Genomic DNA, 23,254 nt, shown 5'->3' with positions numbered 1-23,254 from the left:
ACAAGAAGCTAATGTAACCCGTTCAATTCCAAACCCTGCCTGTTATCCTGAACTTTCTTAATGGCATATTCTAAAGCGAAGTTAAAAAGTAAAGGTGATAGTGCATGTCCCTGCAAGCTTCAGTATTTTTTTTTAATTCTTACTGTTAGGGTTAAGCGTAAAGACAATTCATGGATATCCATGCAGGGGTTGATGACATTACGATTAAGTTGCAGAAGTCAGTTCCGGTGCGGTATACCCGACCCGATCCTCTTAATGACGTTTTCGTTGCTACGTCATTAGATACACAGGAAGGATGCAGATGTCTGGATTTGAGAGATATGGCCTGATATTAATATACTCTTGTTTGCTTAGGAAAACGAACAAGAGCAAGATAACGAGGTTCAATCGCTTACATAATAATTGCGCTTGTTTCTTTCTAAAACCGCGCTTCAGCACCAGTTTGCTTTGTAGTTGCGCGTGCACTGGAGCTTGAGTTACGGCTTACAGAACTGCCAGGTTTGTGAGTATGGGCTGCAGAACTATAACTCGAAGTTTATTACTGGGGGAAAAATAGTATCACAACCATTACAATATTTTTCCTATTACCAGCATCCGTTTCTCGCATTCCATAATAATTTAATTCCTTTATCATGGTGCGGATGGTATTGTTATTTATAGTTTTGTTTTCTGGAACTGTTCCTCGGAAGAGATGTAGAGTGAAAGATGACGTATGAATTTCTTTATGAGGAGTGATTCTGAGTGTGTGTATGTGTGTCCGTGTGTTAAAAATTAAAATCTAAATAAGAAGAAACGTTTCCATTATCTTACGTCCGTATAGATCCATCATACTCATCACAGTTTTATTATTATTTTCTTACTTATAAACGGCTTTTAGAGAACCCGTAGGTTCATTGCCGCCCTCACATAAGCTCGCCTTCGGGCCCTATCCTGAGCAAGATTAATCCAGTCCCCACAATCAAATCCCACCGCTCTCAATTCCATTTTAATATCCTCCCATCTACGTCTCTGCTCTCGAAAGTATTTTTCCCTCAGATCTCCCAACTAACACTCTATATACATTTTTAGATTCATCAACACGTGCTACATGCTCTATCTCAAACGTCAGGATTTAATGTTCTTAATTATGCATAAAAATGCAATGCGTGCAGTTCTGCGTTGTGTAACTTTCTCCATTCTCCTGTAGGCTAACTTCATTCCTCATAGCCCCGAATATTTTCCTAAGCACCTTATTCTCGATCACCCTTAACCTCTTTCCTTCTCTCAAAGTGAGAGTCCAAGTTTCACAACCATAGAGAAGAACCGGTAATATAACTGTTTTATAAATTCTAACTTTCAGTGTTTTAAATCAAACTGGATGACAAAAGCTTCTCAGTCGAATAAAAACAGACATTTACCATATTTATTCTGCGTTTAATTCCTCTCGAATGTTATTTATATTTGATACTGTTGCCCCGAGATATTTTAATTTTTTCTCCTTTTCAAATGATAAATTTCCAATTTTTATATTTCCATTTTGTAGCATGTTCTGGCCACGAGACATAATCATATACTTTATTTTTTCGGGATTTACTTCCAAACCCACATTATTATTTCCTTCCAGTAAAATTCCCGCGTTTTCCCTAATAGTTTGTGGATTTTCTACTAACATATTCACGTCGTCCACATAAACAAGCAGCTGATGTAACCCGTTCAATTCCAAATCCTTTCTGTTTTCCTGGATCTTCCTAATGGCACATTCTGGAACAAAGTTAAGAAGCAAAGGTGACAGTGCTCTTGTAGCTAGTTCTTTTGCTACTAATGTTACAAGTACCAAATATCATAACCTTATTCCTTTGCTGTGATCGCGCGAAAGAATGTTCCATTCCGAGGCTTATGTTGGGGTTTCGTAGCAAGCTCTTTTCTTTTTTACTATGATGGGTTGTTAGCCCTTCGCCTAACCCCCAAACTGGAGGACCACCAGGGGCGAATGCTAGTCACGAAAGTTAGGCTTGCTCTTTTATTCATAGGGGAAGATGGGAGGATATAATAATTCATAATTAATAAAAATAATCAGACCCACATAAATAATTTATTTTATAATTATGAAATCATTATGAGTCATGGATCATGTTCGCTTATCAGATGTAGAAGTTCGATATAATATAACACACATTGCCAACAAAACAGTTTATTCAGTTTTTTCGACCCTGCCAACCAATGCACATTGTTGTATTGAGCTGCACTGAATGAATGCCATATTCTCTATAATGTCTGTCTTCTCTTGAATAGTCCTTTGGGAAAATGGATTTAATAATAAGGTTTCAATAACACACAATTCCGAACTCACTGCAATATTCACAGCACATTCCCGCTGTCTATACTGCTCTGTATCGTTGGTGTAGCTCTCGGACCAGAGCTTCAAACAACACGTAACAGAAGCATGTGCGCCTAGGACAGACTGAGGAGAAAGGCACTTGCGCGCGCATCATATTCTCGCTGTATCTACGTCTTTCCTGTAGCTCCGAGAAACGAGCAAGCGTTGCGGTACTTGCGATGTGAACCTGCGGATGGTATTACGCCTATATAGTATTCCAAAAATCAAAATAAATTTTAATGTACGTAACGCCATTTTGAGAAATACACATTCTATGAAAATATTGGGCTTGCGCAGCATGCATAGCATGCCCTGAGAAATCGCCCCTGAGGACCACCCCTTATCAGCTGTCCGCGACTACTTATTCAATATATTAATTGAAGTACATTTTATTTTGAGCAAAATAAAGTTGTAAAATGGCGCTTGAGTTCTGTTTTATAAAAAGCATTTCAAAATAATACAATATTTCAATCCGCGAACGTTATGACTTCCTTTAATATCTTAACAGTCTGAATCTCGTCAACGCAATCATGAGGTTTAAAAATGTTGGGTCACCTCACTGGCAACGTCATAGTCCTGCAGTTGACTGCAGTCAGCAGTCTTGTTTGGTCAATGTGAGGACTGGTCTTGAGCGCTGTACTGCATTCTGAGCTACAGTGCTTCGCGTTAACCCGTAAACTGCGGCTAGCAGTCATACGTGGGTTGAATCTCTGATTTTCCGTTTTCTGGTGGAATGGCCTGATGAATAGACGGATGATTGGCTGTATGGATGGGAATTATATGTTTAGCATACTTATCATCAGGTTTCGAGACTTGGACCCGATGCAACAAGTTTACTGTGCATGTACTGTAGCTTCTTGACTCGCTGCAGGTAGTGAAAGGTAGAGATGTGTTGAGGTAACAACGTTGCTATTTAGAATAGAGTACGGTAGTATGGAGAAACGCACACATATGTACATTCTGAAAGTAAATATACATTACACAATGACAATGTCAAAAGAATGTGAAAAGCATTTATTCTCCTGTCTTTTTGTTTAATTATACACCGTGTTAATGGTGGAAATAAACCTGTAGCAATTTTAATTTCTTCATTTATCCTATTGGTCGTCTTTAGAAAGTGCAGTTACAGTACCGAATTGCAATGTACTACAAGATACATTTTCAGTGTCTCAAACGTAAATCTTTTTCGGTTATCTGCCAATCACAGTTTGTACTGTGAAAAGCTGCGCTCTACTTCGCATAATGTGATAGGAGCAAAACGAAGAAACCTAACATCTTTGCAGTCTCTAAGAGACAGTCCTTTATTCTCGGGTGACTCTATGTCCACTAATTAGCTGTTTATATTACACAATGCTCCATCTCCGTTATTTTTACATAAAATTGATTTCCATTTCTGTTTTACACGTTCAGTAACCGGTGTACTTGGTGTCTCATTAAATCTCTGTGTCATTTTCTCAACTAATTTGAGGGCTTCCGGGATCCCTTTTCTGACTTTTATAACAGTGTAATAGTTTCAGACACAGTTTGAAAATAGGTTTGTATGAAAACCAAATTATTCATCAGAACCTTCAAATCCAGAGCGTTTTCCTTTGTGTATTTGTTGGCATTCATTCTACAGTACCCCCACCCACTGTACGCTTTACCACTATACTCAGTACGCCGTTATGCGCATTTCCCACTGAACTGCTCTATTGGGTCCGAAGTCTCGAAGCCTGCTTATCATTATCTGTATCATTATATTTGTCATTTTATACAGAATAGCCTACGCTTGCTACGAAAATGCTTGCGATCCAGTTTTCCGCAAAGGAGCAGAAACTGTCTCTGAAAACAATCCCTTCGCCACTGATAAATGAGAAGAACGAGGTTGTGATCAGAGTTGCCTACGCCGGAGTGTGTGGCACAGACCTCCACATCGTAGAGGTACGTAATTCAAGCGACCTGCCCCTATGTTAAAATAAAATTTCTAAATCTGCATCTATACAGTGAAACTTCTCGTTTACAGACACTGAAGAGATCAAGAATCTGTCCGCATTTGAGAGGTGTCTTTATTGAGAGAGAGTTCGCATAATCATAACTTTAACTTTATGACGTGCCTAAGAACAATGTGTACTGTTACTCTCTAAGTTAATTTTTTTTTTTGTTTTAATGCAGTAAATGCTTTGCAACTTTGAACTAGATAGGACCAAAATAAAGGAAAATACTATGCAATGTTATACAAGATGTCTCAAATAAACGGACTCTTAATTTGCTGAGAAAATTTTTCCTTTCGATGTTGAGAATAATTTTTGACCGTCATTTGTTGAACAATTCTACGCCATTTGCAGAAACAATGTTTCACCGTCATCTGTTTAAGAAACATGAATTGATGAGGCGGATCTCAACGAGCAATAGCTGTTAAAGTATTTTTATAAAAATGGTGATAGTGCGGCCGCTGCTCGAAGAAAATATCGGAACAACAACCACGGTAACATCTATCAGATATGCCAACATGATAAACACATTCCTAGTACGGGAACGTGATAGATTCCCTACATAGAGGCCGTATTGCTTTCAGCAAGACGGGGCTACGTCACATTCAGCAAGAATTTCTATGCAAGCAGTGTGCCAAATTTTCCACAACCGCGTCATCTCCAGGAATGATGACGTTGATTGGCCCCCCATGTCCCCCGACTTAACTGCGTGTGATTATTTTGTGTGGGGGCACCTGAAAAGCAAAGTATATGAGAATAACATCCGTGTTGAAATCGAATCCATCCCTATTGCAATGTTGGAACGTGTCATGATTGATCTCCATCGCAGGCTCTCTGAGTGTGAACATCGTCAAGGTGGTCACATGCCGGACATAATTTTCAAAACTTGAATGTGATTGATGTTGTTACACAAGTGCAAATAAGTAGGCCTAATGTTACAATTCTTGTATTTTCATTTTCAGTCTCATTATGCAACGTATTTATTTTAATGTATTTAGAAAAGCCCGTTTATTTGAGACACGTACGACAGCAGGAGACAGTTGTACCTTGAGCATAGTGCACCTTGAAACATTTTTTGTTTCTGATTTTTGCTGTATTCACTTTCCTGTTTCAGGGTGCATTTCCTTGCAGTGAGTCTGCAATTACTCTGGGACACGAATTCTGCGGCGTGGTATCTTCTGTAGGGTCCGACGTCAAGCATGTGAAACCTGGCGACAATGTAGTCCTGGATCCGGAAAGGTCAGATGTGTTAAGGCTGGTTCACAATAAACCGGGAACGAGAACCAGAATGAAAACGAGAAGCAGAGGACGTGAATATGAAAATTTTTTTATTCACAATAAACCGAGAACGTAGACGACTATGCATATCGATATGCATGTCAATAACGATATGTAAAGTCGATATTATGCATTCTGATGTTATTTGTGTATAATAGACCAATGGCGTTCTCTCATGAGTACAAGGCAGCCAACATAAACACAGATTAACCAACTTCGAAATTTCAACTGAAACATTTCATTAGGTACGGTACTATAAATATGCCCATGCATCTTTATTATCACAACCTATTTTAAGTCTACCATAACGTAAAATAATTAAAGAAGAAACATTTGTAATAGAACAAAAATGAAAACAACAGTAGTTATTGAATTGAAGCATGAATATGTAGTGTGTAATACAACCAATACAGTAATAAAATATGATTCACTTACGATCGGTGTTCAAAGATGCAGCTATTGAAAGCCACGTATTCTCCTTCATTTTCTCATCTTTATACGAGGCGCGCCGCTTATCGTAAACGTGAGGATTTTCCTCAACACTCAATATTAGAATCTCATCAAATAAAACTTGCTCCATGATGCACAGCACAGAACAAAATAATGCATAGGTTATGTCACGGACTTCTTGCTAAAAAATATACGACGACAAAATACCTTTTAGATGGCAATAGAATGAATCTAGTGGGCTGTGATCGGAAACGTAAACGCCAAAGTTGAAACTTGGCCAACTGTCCGTTCCCGATCCTGGGCTCCGGCAAGCTTTTCGTTAATTGTGAATGCTCACATTTAAATGTACACATTTTAACAATTTTACCGTTTTCGTTTTCATTCCGATTCTCGTTTCAGGTTTATTGTGAACCAACCTTTAAAGTTTCTCATTTATCAGTCGTCCCATTTCTGCCATAGATCAGTTAGTTGAGAACTTTGCAGTGGAAAAACTGTTTGTGAGACAGGTCTTTCTGAATATTTCAGTTTTCTCCGCCTTTAATATTATACCATTGCTCCATATTTGCGTCATCACTCTATAATCTCTGAATAGTTTATGTAAGTTCAAAGAGGAACATTAAATTATTATATTTACATTGCCGGTCTTGGGGTGTAAGGTGTAGGCTCAGCTATATAGGATCTCCAGTGTGAATGGAAAACTGTAAGCGATTGTTTTCCCAGATTTATCAGTTGTTTTACATTTTTACTTATTCGTTCTCTCATTGACCTACTTTCTGCTATACTTTATATCCTCGATCTCTCATATAATTTATTCACCTCTTCTTTAGCACATTCATTCGTTCAACCTAATCCATTAACTGAGATACACACTCATTTATTAATTCATTAATTATTCACTCACACAATAAGTATTTTTGTGCGAAATCCTGCGTATTTGCTTGTTTTAAGAAATATATAAATAAATAGTGAAACAATTGTAGTGTATGTGTATGTGTATATATGGTTGTTTCTTTTTCTTGTTTTAGATGTAAAATTATGCATGGAAGAAAGTAACAAGTGTAGATGTATGGAGAAATACGAGGAAAGTCAACATCCCTTAATAATAAACAAATACACGGAAAATAAAATACCGGAGAAGATTGCAAAATTAAAAAATAGAAGGAAGGAAGCATTAAGGGAAAGTACAGTTACTGAGCTGACTAATAAATTCAAGTTTGGAAGGTACGCTTTGTCTAGACTCACAGATAATAACATATTTGACTTAGTTACAAATTATTTGGCTATCTTTTTTATTTCTAAATTTAATAGTTTTGAAGGTACGTCAAAAGAATATTATGAAATAAAATTAAGGAATGAAGGCTTACCTACGAGAGAGAGCTTGTATGAACTGTATAAATACTTTTGTAAGGAAAGAGGTATGGAAGAAACTAGAATTAGAGATGATTTAGACACGCTAGCTGCACATTGCAGAGTGAAGAGGGAAGTACATCTTAGGAAGGTAAACCAATACTGATGGTACCAATATTCTAGAATGAGTTGAGTCTTGCACAATAACTGAAAGCTAGTGCAAGACAAAACAAATATGTTAATAGGTAAAACGTACAAATTGTATTTAAATAATTATATATCTTTGTGTAAAATTGTTGTATGTAATGTGTCTGTGATTTATTATATATAATAAACCAAACCTAAACCAATTATTCACTCACACAATAAGTATTTTTGTGCGAAATCCTGCGTATTTGCTTGTTTTCCGCACAGAACCAATACGCGGTAAGTGTGAAATACCACATTCAGTATTCCCAACGTAACACACATAACAATTTCCCTCTTCTTACCGCTTAAGCGCGACATTCATTTTACTGCTTTAGGCTTTTAACATATTATTTTTAGAAACGTTTAACATAGTAATAATTATAAATTGGAAACTTACCACTGCGATTTCACCTAAATTGCACTGTTAATTATTGTTTTTAAATATTTGCAAAAATTAAGTAAAGTCTACTACTCCACGAAACTTATTGCATTCCTGATACAAGTAACATTAAGGAAGCCGTGAAAAAATCAACAAGATTCCAGATGCCGATGTTATTACTGCAATATTTTATATAAATAATATTTTATTTTTATTTTAGTAGGTTATTTTACGACGCTTTATCAACAGCTAAGGTTATTTAGCGTCTGAAATGAGATGAAGGTGATAATGCCGGTGAAATGATTCCTGAGTCCAACACCGAAAGTTACCCAGCATTTGCTCATATGGGGTTGAAGGAAAACCCCGGAAAAAATCTCAACCAGGTAACTTGCCCCGAACGGGAATCGAACCCGGGCCACCTTGTTTCGCGGCTAGACGTGCTAACCGTTACTCCCCAGGTGTGGACTAAATAATATTGTTAAAATATTAAAATGAAAAATAAATCATTACATAACCTTACCGTTTGTTTTAAGTTCGCATTTATAGACTGGGGGAAAAAAAAGACAGACGTATATCACGGCCTGCTGGAGTATAGTAAACGCAGAAAACATTTTATAGCAACAATGTTGAAGAAAGATATTTGGTTTTCCGAAGTTTCCATCATTAAACAGAAACCAACATGGAGATTTCATTGCAACTAATTAGAAATTCGTCTTTCAGGTATGTAATAAACGATCTTCGCACAAAATAATGTACGATACACGAGCGGTATGGTTGTTTTCATGTTCTCGGAAATTAAAAAAGCTCAACTACGTTTCGCTTTTTGAATCTTTTCCTCGACCATGAAAACGTCAACATAGCGCTCTTGTAACGTATATTATTATTATTGACGTAAAGCTATGAACTGCTGAGTTTTAAAACTTCCACTATTTTTATCTGACTTCAATGAAATTTTAATCACTAATTCATTTCATTAGCATTAGATAGTGTTGAAATTTTGAAATTATTTTGGTTTATAAATTTAGTCCGTAAAAATTAAATAGAAAAATGCATATCTTGCCAATAAATGAGATTATACAGGAAAGAATAAGGATTTGTTTCTAGTCTCAAGGCTTAGCATTTACCTGAATAACTGAGTAATGAAACTGTGTATTTTTGTTTTTTGTTACTATTTGTGGTTTCGAATAAAGAAAATTGAATACTCTCCAGAAAAGTATATCTGAGTAATAAAAGAATGTACCTTATTATATCCCTTTTTATTCCGGGGGTATTCAATTATTATTTATACTCGCTTTAACATCTTTGGTCATATCGCGAGTTAATCTTTGGTTGAAATCCAAAGGCCTGTGTACTATTGTTGAGACTGGTTCTATTGTTGTGAACTACGTAGATGGCGACTGTATTCTCGTATGTATTACTGATTTGTTATGAATATGATTTCGGTAATGAATGAGGCCGGTGATATTCAGGAATGTTGTGGCCCGAATTTCCTGGCATTTGCCTTACGGTTGAGGGAAAACCCTGAAAAACCTCAACCAGGAAATTCAACCCGACCGGGAATCGAACCCGGGCCCTCTGTCTAAGAGACCAGCATGCTGATCCCTACACCACAGATGTGGTCTATTTAATTATTGTTGAAGAATTTCTTGATACTTTTTTCTTAAGGTAATCATAAAATTGTACTGGCTGTATTTTTCAAATGACATAAATTATCATTAATTTCTCTAAATAGATTTACAAAACCTCTAATGGCAATTACATTAATATTCTCATTATAGAAATATATATATATATATATTCTCCCTGTAACATAGTCCTAGTAAGCTTATATTAAATTAATTTTCATCATTTTACTAGCTATCTCAAATATTAAATTAATTATAATTCATTGAATTAAATTAGCTCATAAATTAAGTTACTACTTTACCTTATAGATTTATCTAAATTTAAATAAATGTGTAGTGAAGAATATTGCTGGAGAACCTTTTAAGTGTAGTGTAAATATTTGTAATTTAAATTTATGTATTGTATTGATTAAGGCTGGTTGAGTGGAAGAGAAGGCCTTATGGCCTTAACTCTGCCAGCGAAAATAAAACATTATTATTATTATTATTATTATTATTATTATTATTATTATTATTATTATTATTATTATTATTATTATTATAAAAACAATACACATTTCCATAGAATACAGTGTTTAAAATGCTTGGTAAAAATGTCGTTGCATAATTTTATTAACATTTTGAGAAATCCGTTTTCCAAGATTGTAAAATGTAAAAAATTACATATCCGGGTTTGCTTACGACCCTTTAATAGTACATTATGCAACGAGCCTATAACGGTAGTAATTAAGACGCGAGTATGTTTATGAAACGAGCGCAAGCGAGTTTCATAATTTTCATACGAGCGTCTTAATTACCATTATAAGCAAGTCTCATACGACTTTTTGTGCTCGACCATATTTCTAACTTGAAATTATTCATAAGTATTCATGTTATTCTTATCTGACTGGGGAGCGGAACTGACCTTGTGCAATATCTCGTAGATTGTGAGATGTGCGCAGACGCGAAAGTATTGATTTTTTCCAAGAAAGAAATGTCATTGACCTTGATATAATCTAGAGAGTAAAATAAAAATTAATGTTGATATAACCTTGAAATTGATTTAGACATTGAAAAACGAGATGACAAATTGAATTTATTTGAATATTATTTACAATTAACGCTAATTATTATAGTAACAGAACATAACCTTCTGCGACAGTATTGAATTTCCAGCCTCCGTGACGTTTCGCTAGTTGTCTTTCGATTGCATATCCGAGAATAATCGATACTTGCGCTTTCATATTGCTACAATGGTGTTTTCTGATTGGTGTAACACCTGAACTTTAATGAATAGGCGTACTTTAATGAGGTCCATTAAAGGGCTGCTGCCAGGTGTATAATTACTACATTTCGGCATGGTCGAGCATAAAAGAATTAATATTTAGGTCACTTACAATTCGAATAATGAATTGAAACTCTGCACAATTTATATTTCTCATAGACCAAATGATTTTTGGTAGGAAAATTGAAAAAATGTAAAAATGTAAATGTTTCAACAGAATTCAGTAGTGCATACCCTCAAGCATTCTTCTTCAGCATATGATTAACACCGTTGATCTATACATTTATACAGCCGAGGCGAAAATGCGACTCACGAGCACATTGTGGCTCGCAGTGCTTTTCTCTCGCTTCCTACCTACAACCCCCACCCTCTCACTCACTGGAGTCAAACTCCGTTACATTTGTACAGGGTGCGTCAGAAAGAACGGATGGATTTCACATGGCAAGAAAATTGTAAAGATTCATCAAATCAAAAATTTATTGTTATCAACATATTCACCAATACATGCAGTTTATTTATGTAAAACAACATTATCCATATGATGTCCTTGGCTTTCTATACAGGCATCGAGGCGTTTTCTGATGTTCGCCATCACTTTCACAGTCATAGCTGGTGCAATTGCCACGATTTCTTCACGAATCGCTGTCTTCAGTTCGTCCAGTGTATGTGATCGATGTTTACAAACTTACGCCTTCAAATGGTCCCAAAGAAAGAAGTCGCAGGGCGCGAGATCTTACCGTAGCCTCGGACAATCTCAGTGCAATAGAATTTCGTCCAGGTGATTTCTTCTTTAATGTTGAACCTGTGATACGAAATGAAGCCACCCACCGCAAAATTGTATTCCGAGTTGATTTCCTAGCGTGACGTCCGATGTCGAAATGAGCCCTGAGTGGCGATCACAGACTCTTCATTTTTCAAAAATGTCTCTACGATGAAAGCACGTTGTACACCAGACCAACACCATATTCTCAACTGAAACTGCATTCTATGGCTGACCCAACAGTCGTGGTCCCCATCACTATATCTCTCTCCTCGTTGCGTATCGATAGTTTGAAATCCATCCGTTCTTTCTGACGCACCCTTTATTTGTCTCGGACCTGCGAGTGGCGTATCGTCGCAATATCTCTCTCGAAACCATGTACCTCTATAAAAACGAAAGTTTCAAGTAGGATGGCAGGATGCATTCTTTTGCTTACAATATGATGAAAATATTAAATGTATGATTTGTTCACAAATATTACTAGGAAAACGGTTGTATAACATAAAACGGCATTATAAGTTACTACATGTTACTGATGAAATATTAAAAGGTTAAGTGTTATTATTATTATTATTATTATTATTATTATTATTATTATTATTATTATTATCATCATCATTATCATCTCTGTACGTCGATTCTTTTACAGCAGATGTACGAATAATGGGGTTAGATTTTCAATTTAAACTCACAGATTTACAATGTGACGTTAAATGAAAGCTAGATGTAAGGACTTGACAGATATTGAACTTTTCAAACCTTTGGAAAAAAATAAATATTTGAAGCTTCGTTCTTTCGCTTGCTCTGTTGAAGCCATGTTCGCTGTAACTTACGTTTGTGAAAAATTATTTTCAACAATGAAAATAGTAAAAATCAAATTTAGATCACGACTGACAGACAAATACCTTCGTGATCAACTACGATTGGCAGTAAGTGACATAATTCCTGATTTTGAAACTTTGTCGCAGAGACATTCTGAAGACAGTTAATTTTAGGTTGTGATAATGTGTCCTATGTTTTCTTGTTCATTTGTTACACGTCCTAAACATTAACTTCCCCTTCGGTTGTCCGCCTCCCTCCATAGGTGCTATGCACGTTGCAGCTTACACAGTGGCTCGGCGCACCATGGACTTTTCGCCACGGCTGCATTTATATACTGTACTTATTCATTCACGAATGAATGAGAACTGATTTCAAAGCTATAATACTTGCATTTTGATTTACAGAACAGATTTTTTATTAGAACACTTCAAGACGACTAACTGAATGCATGCTTGTGTTCCTTCTGCTCATAGTGGATGTAACACTTGTGACTACTGCCACAACGGCAACTACCATTACTGCAAGACGGGAGCTCTCAACAACGCTGTTGGGATCTACAGACACGGAGGATGGGCCCAGTTCTGCAAGGTGCCGGCCGAACAGGTGCACAAGCTGCCCCCCAACATACCGCTGGAACGAGGTAAATATTTCAGGCGAAATTTAAAAATGCTTTCTCTTCCCTTTTAGTTTCACATTTTCATCGTCTCATTTCTGCCCTTGTGTCTCCCTCCATTATCGTAACTAAGACAATAGTAATATACGTTACAAGAGCGATATGTTGACGTTTTCATGGTCGAGGAAAAGATTGAAAAAGCGAAACGTAGTTGAGCTTTTTTAATTTCCGAGAACATGAAAACAAATATACCGCTCGTGTATCGTACATTATTTCGTGCGAAGATCGTTTATTACATACCTGAAAGACGAATTTCTAATTAGTTGCAATGAAATCTCCATGTTGGTTTCTGTTTAATGACGGCAACCTCAGAACACGAAAATATCTTTCTTCCACATTGTTGCTATAAAATGTTTTCTGTGTTTACTATACTCCAGCAGGCCGTGATATACGTCTGTCTTTTTTTTCCCCCAGTCTATAAATGCGAACTTAAAACAAACGGTAAGGTTATGTAATGATTTATTTTTCATTTTAATATTTTAACAATATTATTTATATAACATATTGCAGTAATAACATCGGCAACTGGAATCTAGTTGATTTTTTCACGGCTTCCTTAATGTTACTTTTATCAGGAATGCAATAAGTTTCGTGGAGTAGTAGACTTTACTTAATTTTTGCAAATATTTAAAAACAATAATTAACATTTCAATTATGTGAAATTGGTGTGGCAAGTTTCCAATTTATGATTATTACTATGTTAAACGTCTCTAAAAATAATATGTTAAAAGCCTAAAGCAGTAAAATGAATGTAGCGCTTAAGCGGTAAGAAGAGGGAAATTGTTATGTGTGTTACGTTGGGAATACTGAATGTGGTATTTCACACTTACCGCGTATTGGTTCTGTGCGGAAAACAAGCAAATACGCACGATCTCGCACAAAAAAATATTTCTTCAGCTATATTAATTATACAGAATAATTTCCACTTTTCGTTGTGATTTTAGTCTTAAGTTTTTACTTCATGTGATCAGATTACTACAAGGCAGAAAAGGATACCTTTATCTTAAAGGGTTAATCATTTGGTCACTCGCCGTAAACTTCCCCTGTTACGATTAGGTGAATTTCTACATATGCAATTAAAAATCTTACAAATTATCGAATGACAGTATTGCTCAAATCGAAAAGAGAGAAGAATAAGCTTAAAATGTCGTTATAAGCCACGAATATATTTTAACGTTTACATTACTTTTAAATTTCGACTTTCATAAATAGAAACATGTTGGAAATGAATTCGAACAGCTATTTTATGTGGCTCTGTAGAAAATTAATGACATCTGCTTGAAAAATACGGTACAATTTATACATGAAACCATGTCTTACTTTTAGGAATTATTAACAATGCCTTTCATGTGTCACTCAGAAAACGAAGGACTCCATTTATGTCTATATTTTAAAACGTAGTTCAAGAAAATAAACTATAAACAGTTATGCCATGGCAATATAATAAATGATCTCAATTGTTCCGAAATTTGTAAAACATATAATGAAAAAATATTTATGATTTCATGATACTAAATTTTTTTGCCTCTTCCTCATCTCATTTTGACGTGAATACGTCTAAGTTAGCGCTAATATTAATGAAAGAAAAACCTAACATTTTAAGCGTAACACGAAGTTCAAGAAGCTTCCGCTAGATGTTGCACATGCTAAAGTATACGCGTGCTACCATCTGTCAAGTATTGCGTAATCTACTTACACGTGAATAAGGAATGTGTTTTACGTACACTGGCCTTGAAAGATACCTGACCTCTACTAATCGATACTGACCGATAATTTGTTCGTGTAAGCGTGGCTTCTTTAGTTAATGCTTCTATGATTAGACGGCGAAAATAACATCGAGTGTCGCCAATCGTACATAAACACATCCATTATAGAATTCAACGTTTTATATCTCTCTGCTAATTGTAAAAAAACACTAAGTATATCGAGAAACCGCTGATATTGTTAATTGTGAGAATAATTTATTCTTAATCTACGTCATCATTTTCCCCAAACACATTTTTACTCGTCCCAATAATAATGTCACCTAATGAGAACTAGCGGAACTATTTCAAAGTTTGTTCATTTGTTATATCTTGGTTCTGACTTATCCCGTGGTTAGAAAGTTCGCTTAGACGATCAGAAAATACTAGGTCAGATATCTTTGAACGCCAGTGTGCAAACAATCAAACAAAGATGTATTTCGGCTATCACATAGGTCCTGTGAATTCTCTATCACACTCTTCGTTTCTTCTCATTAATTTTTTTCTGTTTTGTACAGATTGATCGGTTTGGGTATGGATAATATTAATTTATTATTATAAAGCTATTAATGACAGTATGAGGAATTTCTTGCTGGTAATATTATGCTTAAAAATGGGAGTTTCCATACATGGTAAGAATGGAAATCAACAATACATAATGCGAAATTAAAATCGTACATAATTTAAAGTGGCTACTGCAAATCAACAGCGGGCACAATGTGAAGAAATGCTGGGAAAAGCAGAAGAAGAGAAGGTTTGTTGAGATAATAATAATAATAATAATAATAATAATAATAATAATAATAAGAAGAAGAAGAAGAAGAAGAAGAAGAAGGAATGCGGGGAGAAGAAGAAGAGAAGATTTGTTGGGAAAAGCAGAAAAAGAGGAGGAATGTTGAGATAAGAAGAGAAGGAATGCAGGTAGAAGCAGAAGAAGAGAAGGAATGTTGAGAGAAGCAAAAGAAGGGAAGGAATTTTGAGAGAAGCAGAAGAAGAGAAGGAATGTTGAGAGAAGCAAAAGAAGGGAAGGAATTTTGAGAGAAGCAGAAGAAGAGAAGGAATGTTGAGAGAAGCAAAAGAAGGGAAGGAATTTTGAGAGAAGCAGAAGAAGAGAAGGAATGTTGAGAGAAGCAAAAGAAGGGAAGGAATTTTGAGAGAAGCAGAAGAAGAGAAGGAATGCTGGGAGAAGCAGAAGAAGAGAAGGTATGTTGAGATAAGAAGAAGAAGACGAAAAAGAAGAGAAGGAATGCTGGGAAAACCAGAAGGGAAGAAATACTGATCATCTAAGGGTAAAAATTATTCAAGCTTTCCAACAAATCACCCCTCTGATGTTATAACCGGCATGGGTTGAATTGCACCACCGTTAAGCAGAGTGCGCAATGAGGGTATGTAGAGTTCTGAGAAATCTCCCATCTTTCGATGCCGTATACACAAAGTTTCAACAAATAGAGTTCAGGAATAAATGTTTAACGGTGTTTTCATATTATCTACACCGAAACGGATCGCCCTGTATTATCATTGTTTTTTCACCGACTTATTCTATGGAACCGAAGTAAATAATACTGACATGTGCATTCATTTATTCACATACTTAATTAGCTATTCATTCATTAATTCATTCATTATGTCGCATTTATACATTAATTCGCCGTCACTGTAGTCTAGTGACTAGAGCTCTGAATTTATGATCATGTGGACCTGGGTTCGATCTCCAATCCCCCATTTATAACTTGTGTTGGGCCAGCCCGTGGTCCAAGTAACACAGGGGTTTTTCCCCGGAGTTCCGGTTACCCTGTGGCATCCCAATAGTCCCAACACATCTCCATCATCTCATCTTATAGAGGGTAGCGTAGACAAGCCTCTTATGGCGCATCCTGGACAACGATTCTGCGTGTAAATTGGTCTGCACAACTGGTTTTACATGGGTGAATGACGAACAGTCAAATACCCGCAATTAATTAAAAACTAATAATTAATTCAGTCACATAAGCACACATCCATCATTTGCATCTTAATTAAGAAATAATTTCTAAGTTTTTGTTTTTCTTGACCTTATAGCGGTCCTCACTGAACCACTGTCGTGCATTGCGCATGGTTGGGATATTGCATCACCGCTTCCAGTAGGCTCTAAAATTCTGATACTGGGATCAGGAATAATCGGTAACCTTTGGGTCAGCATCCTCCATTTGCAAGGCCATCGCGATGTTATTGTTAGCGAACCAAAAGAAGGACGCAGAGAACTTGTCAAAAATCTTGGTAAGTATTTTGCCCGTATTGTGTCTAAATTAAAGAAGAGAGTGGCTTGTCAGAAGTGTAATACAAACACGTACGATCGTCATTATTTGTCAGATACTGGTTTCGACATCGTTTCGCCTGCCGAACTAAAAGCATACAGGACAAGAGACCCCGACTGGGGGGTCGACCTCGTCATTGACTGCAGTGGCTATGTGCCTGCGATGGAAGAAGCTGTCACCTACTTGAATCCCGGAGGAAAGCTTTGCATGTTTGGCGTTTCTTCTCCAGATGCAAAAATGAGGTGAGTTGGGGTTACGTCTTCAGTAACATTCTGCGGATGGCAGGCTGGATCCCTATCGACGCTGGGTTCGGGCATGGGTTTAGGCTACATTCCACTTGGTCTGATTATCGGTACTTTTTTTTAAAGAGGTTTGCTCCAACTGTAAGTGAATGTCAGGTATTGCATTGCGATTCGCGGCCTCATCTCGCCAAATGCCATCTCGCTTTCCACTGATGCTAGATAACACGGTAGTTGATATAGCGTCGTTAAATAACGGATTAAAAAGTAATAAAAAATCATATTCTGTAATTTTGTTACGCTTTAATGCTCTTCAACTTCCGCAAAAGGTGAATGAACGGATGAATTGATTGATGGATGAATTGATTGAAAGATTTATTGATGGTTGGGTGAATTGAATGATGAATTCATTGAGTAATTTATTTATTCATGGGTGGATTGATAGGTGCATGAATTGATTGTTGGATGGATTGATGGGTGAATTCATTGGTTTATGGATGAATTGATTGAATGAATTATTTGTGGATTGATGAATTTATTGAGAAATGATGTGCAATTTATCTGGTATAATTCATTTATTTCTTTTAATGTTTCCCTAATTGCTTGTTTACTTGTTTTTGTTTGTCTGTTTATCCCTCCTTCCATCCATCCATCTATCCATCAATTAATCAGTCCATCCATTCATAAAATCATTCAACAATCAATGTACCCACCATCAAACAATTCGTCCAACAATCTATTTAGTCATCAATAAATTAACCCATCAATCCTTGAGTCATTCAATCAATAAATTCATTCATTTAGCTATCAATCCATCTCTACCCATCAATCAATCCATCAATCCACCTATCCAGCATTTAACTCATTCACAAATCCATTCATCAGTCCATACACAATTCAATTCATTCATTCATTCATTCATTCATTCATTCATTCATTCATTCATTCATTCATTCATTCATTCATTCATTCATTCATTCATTCATTCACAATGTTCTGCCCAAAGGCAGGTTCTTCATTCCAAACCCATCATTCTCCTATCTTCCATCATCCACTTAGTCTCCGTATCTGATCATATTAATGTTGTCTATCATCTGATATTTTCTTCAGCCACGAATTTTCTTTCCGTTCACCATTCCTTCCAGTGCCACCTTCAGTAGGCAGTTTCTTCTCAGCAGTGATCCAGCCAATTCCTTTTTCTCTTTCTGACCAGTTTCAGCATTATTCTTTCTTCACCCACTCTTTTTAGCACAGTTTCACTTCTTATTCTGTCTATCCATTTCCCAGGCTCTTTTCTTCTTCATATTCATATTTCAAATGCTTCCGGTAGTTTTTCTTCACTTCATCGTAATGTACATGTCTACCCCATGCAGTGTCTACACTCCACTCAAAATACTTCGCTAGTCTCTTCCTTAGTAATTTTTCCAAGTTTTTTTTTCTATTAAAAGCTTCTTTTATCATTACTACCTTCCTTTTTCGTTCTATGGGTCACTGAAAATGTGTATTTCCATAAAAAAAATATCGAAATGGGTGTTTTATCGAGTCACAGTGGGCCTACTTTTTTGCACACTTTATGTTATAATGAATAAGTAAAAGAAACAAGCAAAAATTTCAGGTTAAAAGAGAAGTTTATTTAGTAAAAAGTAAGTTATAAATATCGAGTAATTATTTTATGAAGATTATGTCACGACACAATAGGAAGTGATTGATTTCACATTAGTTAAATAATTACTCTTTATCTATTTTAATAATCTCGCTACTTAGCAAATGTTTCTTTTCTTATCCAAGAATTTTGCCACGTTATAATAATAAAATAGCTGGATTTTGTGTGATTATTTTCAGCATATCGCCCTATCTCATGTTCAAAAATGAACTGAAAATTTTAGGAATTAACATCAATCCATTCAGCTTTCCTAAAGCACTTCATTGGTTAAACGTCATGGGTTCGAGGTAAGTTGAGAAACATTTCATTTTATTACGCCCACTGATTACGGTTCGTAATTTATATGTAGGACTATTCGAAATACAATATGCTGCAAAACAAACGACACTGACACAAACATTTAATTGCGTTGGTAAGTTTGTGTTCAAAATGTGTACCATCACGTGCCGCACATTGTTTATAATGTTTCTGAATATTATTGAACATGTTGATGAACAAAGTTTTCTGTAAGGACTAAAAATGGCGTTATATTCTCACGTAATTCGGGAATATTTGTAAGTGGGTCATCTGTCTTTCAAACTGGTTCTTTCAACATGATTCATATGTAGACATCTGGAGAGATTCGGGGAGCAGGAAGGGTACGGGAATGGAGTTTCATGAGAAATTAAGCGATCTCCAAAGCGTCGGTTCAGAAGGGCAAGTGACTCCTCCGCGGTTTGGGCTGTAGCTCCTCCATCTTGCTGCATCCATTGTCGTTGGAGGGGTAAGTTTCTGGCCCGACAAAAACGGCGCAAATTCCGCAGGAATGGGATAATACTCAGGTCTCTGTAGAGTATCTGGTTTACTGTTTTGGGATTCTGTGCATCATCCTTGACGAAATGAGGACCCAACATTCCATGGCCAGACACGGCGCACCAAATCGTAACCCGTGCACTGTATAACGACATCAAATCCTAAAAACGAGTTGTTTGTCGGTTGATGTAGCCATAAAGGTGAATATGGCTTCCATCTGAAAACCATATGTTAGGCTATATATGGATCCTGATACTGTTCTTTAACGTGAAGTAAACTTGGCCCATTCTGACGTCCTACTCCGCATGACCGGAAATAATGTTCCACGATGAACACCTTCTCCTCTGTTGTGATAACCATAATTTTATTACAGAAACCAACACAATACTAAATTCACAATATTATTATGTCAAACTAGAGTATTATCACAGTCTAGTATATACAGTCACGAAGCTCAATAAGTAGGAATATGCATCCATAGACAGTTGCTAACCACTAGGTTCGCTACTATCGCCTCATCACAGACAATGCGAAATAGTACCGGCACAGTCTATTGTTTCTAGTACTGTCAACAACTCAAGCTTCGTGACTGTATATACTAGACTGTGGTATATAAATAAATAAATAAATAAATAAATAAATAAATAAATAAATAAATAAATAAATAAATAAATAAATAAATAAATGATAAATGAGTAAATGAGTAAATAAATAAATAAATGAGTAAATAAATGAGTAAATAAGTAAATAAATGAGTAAATAAGTAAATAAATAAGCAACTAAGTAGATAAATAAATAAATAGATAGATAAATAAATAAATAAATAAATAAGTAAATAAATAAGTAAGTAAATAAATAAGTAAGTAAATAAGTAAGTAAATAAATAAGTAAATAAGTAAGTAAATAAGTAAATAAATAAATAAGTAAATAAGTAAGTAAATAAATAAATAAATAATTCGTTGCTAGGGAAACGTGGACAGCAGATGAGCAATAATTTCACCTTCGTTTGTTTTGCTGCATACTGTATTATAATTATAAGTGATTATGTAAAGAAACAGTAAATAAGCTTACAAAATTAATTTGACCGAAAACTGATTAAACACAGAGAGAAATGTACTGCACATGCACAATTTTTTTAAAATACAGGAGATATTCAATGTTGGTGAGATAACATGACAGTAAAATAATAATGGCCGAATGAAAATAAAAGAGGAAATTTGATATACGACCTATTTGAGAGAAGGTATTAGGTCACAATATTCTGTCTGAATCATTAAAAGGAAACGAACATTCTTTTGTCAAATGAATAGTTTTTAATTTCATGGCAATACATTCTTTCATATGAGAATCAATAGAATACGTTCATCTAGACAGTCTGTTTCTTTTAATGATGAGCAACACTACCAAATACAAAATACATATGTTTATAAATGTACCGGTGTTAAAACCAATTTCAGTTTTAACGTATTTATAATTTATTATATAATAATATAACCTTAAAGCCGCGTATCCACGAAACGACGCTGCCTCATTTTGCTTGCTTCGCACAGTGGATACCTTGCCTCGTAAGTTACGAAGCTGCCCCACTCGTGAGCCAATTCAGTTTTTGGATGTAACCAAAAGTTTCTCGCACTGATTAACTCGCCCCGTGTGAAAGATTCGTTGGTAAAGATTCCATTACACAAACCGGTGTTAATGCCTCAGTTGCCGCGCACTAACTAGTAGCTCACGCTGCTTCGCGGTCCTGCCTCGCTACTAAAAGAACAAAACCGCGAGGCAAACAGTAAGCGAGGCTGCCGCGAGAGCCGGCCTAGCGTGGCAGCCTAACTTTGTGGATACGCGACTTCAGGCCGTTTGGATCAAACTATTATCTCTTACGCTTCAGTAAGTGCATTGTGCCTATATTTCTAACAAGAACATCCCTGAAATATTAACCAGTTTAAAGGTACGGTCACACGTCGCTACTTTCGCAGCTCTGCAGTACAAAAAACTGCGCAACTCTCGTACTGCGACGTGTGAACAACGGTGCAACCCGAAAAGTAGCGGCTGCCGAACCTGCTGCCCGCTACTTTTCCATGCTGCGCGCAGCTTTAAAGTAGCGACGTGTGAACAGGGTTCTCAGGGTTGCAGCCGCAGCATTTTTGATATCGGTTTTGTTGAAACTTTTGCTGCGGTTGCAACCAGTGTTACCACCCAAATGTGACAATGATACTTTTATTGTTTGGATATATTTTAATGTTAAATGTGATGAAAATAAATTATTTGTAACAGTTATTAAATGCACAACACAGTCTGAGCATAATTGCTAACGATATAATTCATTTTTTAAATTTTCCGTAGCGTAGTTCCAAACAAGAGGGTTGCCAACATTGATTACGTGAATATAATGTTGGTTATCATTTAAGTATATAGGCGTTTTTAAAAGCTTTATAGTAAAAATAATATCAATTTCTGAATACTAGATACTACAGAAAAGCAAGTAATAGATAAGTAAGCTTTCGCATGAGTTTCTTAATAATGCGAACATAACCACAAAATGTATATTGAGAGATGGGAACCTGCAGCATGACTGCGGCTGCAAAAGTAGCGCCTTGTGTGTGAACAGACTCGCAACCTCCAGTTGCAACTTTTGCAGCACTCGGGTTGCGTAGCACGGAAAGTAGAGTGCAGCGCGCTACTTTTGGCTTACGTGTGAACACGACACGCAACTTTTGCAGCTGCAGTACAAAAGTTGCGCTGCAAAAGTAGCGATGTGTGACCGTACCTTAAGTAGAAGATTTTTTTTCTCAGCCTTGAATTATTACTTCAAGTACTTCATACCTTTTGAGTCTTAATGAATCACATTCAACGAATATACGGGAAATAGTCTCTTCTAGAATAGTAGTGCCTACATCTCTTGTAGGTAGAGTTTGTTAATTATAGCCTACTATTATTTGGATGTAACATATTAATACAACACAGTTAACTCTTCGTTATTGCAGGTACTTGACCTACGAGAAACTTGGCATCAAAATCTTCTCCTTGAAGGAATATAATGAAGCACTCCAGTGTTTGAAGAAGGGAACTATTTCAAAAGCTGTTTTTAAAATGGAATAATATAATTAATTACACTATTTACAAGCAAATTTTAATACAAATTTCGTTAACTTGGCAGATTAAGCACATGTAATAAATACAGTAAGTGTGAATATAGATTATTTTCATTCATTTAGTGTTCTGCGCAAGGGCAGCTCTTTCATTGCAAACCCAGCTTTCTCCAGTCTTTCCTATTTTTTGCCTTTCCTTTTCGTTTCCTCATATGATCCGTATATCTAATGTCTTCTACCCCGAACTCTTCTCCCGTTCATCATTCCTTCCAGTGCATCCTTCAGTAGGCAGTTTCTTCTCAGCCAGTGACCTAACCAGTTCCTT

The 23,254-nt window shown here is 36.1% G+C and overlaps 1 protein-coding gene across 3 annotated transcripts; it reads left to right on the top strand.

Moving 5' to 3' along the window:
- Window positions 1-359: 359 nt before the first annotated feature.
- On the top strand, window positions 360-23,050 carry LOC138702010 (uncharacterized). 3 transcript variants are annotated; one of them, XM_069829482.1, is made up of 8 exons: window positions 361-498; window positions 4,113-4,276; window positions 5,441-5,565; window positions 12,914-13,080; window positions 16,914-17,111; window positions 17,205-17,391; window positions 19,231-19,338; window positions 22,825-23,050. In XM_069829482.1, the coding sequence occupies exons 2-8, from the start codon at window positions 4,136-4,138 to the stop codon at window positions 22,937-22,939; spliced, it is 1,041 nt and encodes a 346-aa protein (XP_069685583.1). In that variant the 5' UTR covers window positions 361-498; window positions 4,113-4,135; the 3' UTR covers window positions 22,940-23,050. The 3 variants fall into 3 exon arrangements, with proteins under 3 accessions (XP_069685586.1, XP_069685583.1, XP_069685585.1); XM_069829484.1 differs by having other exon boundaries at window positions 362-502; XM_069829485.1 differs by lacking the exon at window positions 19,231-19,338 and having other exon boundaries at window positions 360-498.
- The last annotated feature ends 204 nt before the right edge of the window (window positions 23,051-23,254 follow it).

The sequence above is a fragment of the Periplaneta americana genome, chromosome 6, assembly GCF_040183065.1.
Source record: "Periplaneta americana isolate PAMFEO1 chromosome 6, P.americana_PAMFEO1_priV1, whole genome shotgun sequence".
Classification (NCBI taxonomy): Eukaryota; Metazoa; Arthropoda; class Insecta; order Blattodea; family Blattidae; genus Periplaneta; species Periplaneta americana.
The sequence above is the reverse complement of the archived record's forward strand: the minus strand, read 5'-3'. Positions and strand labels throughout refer to the sequence as shown.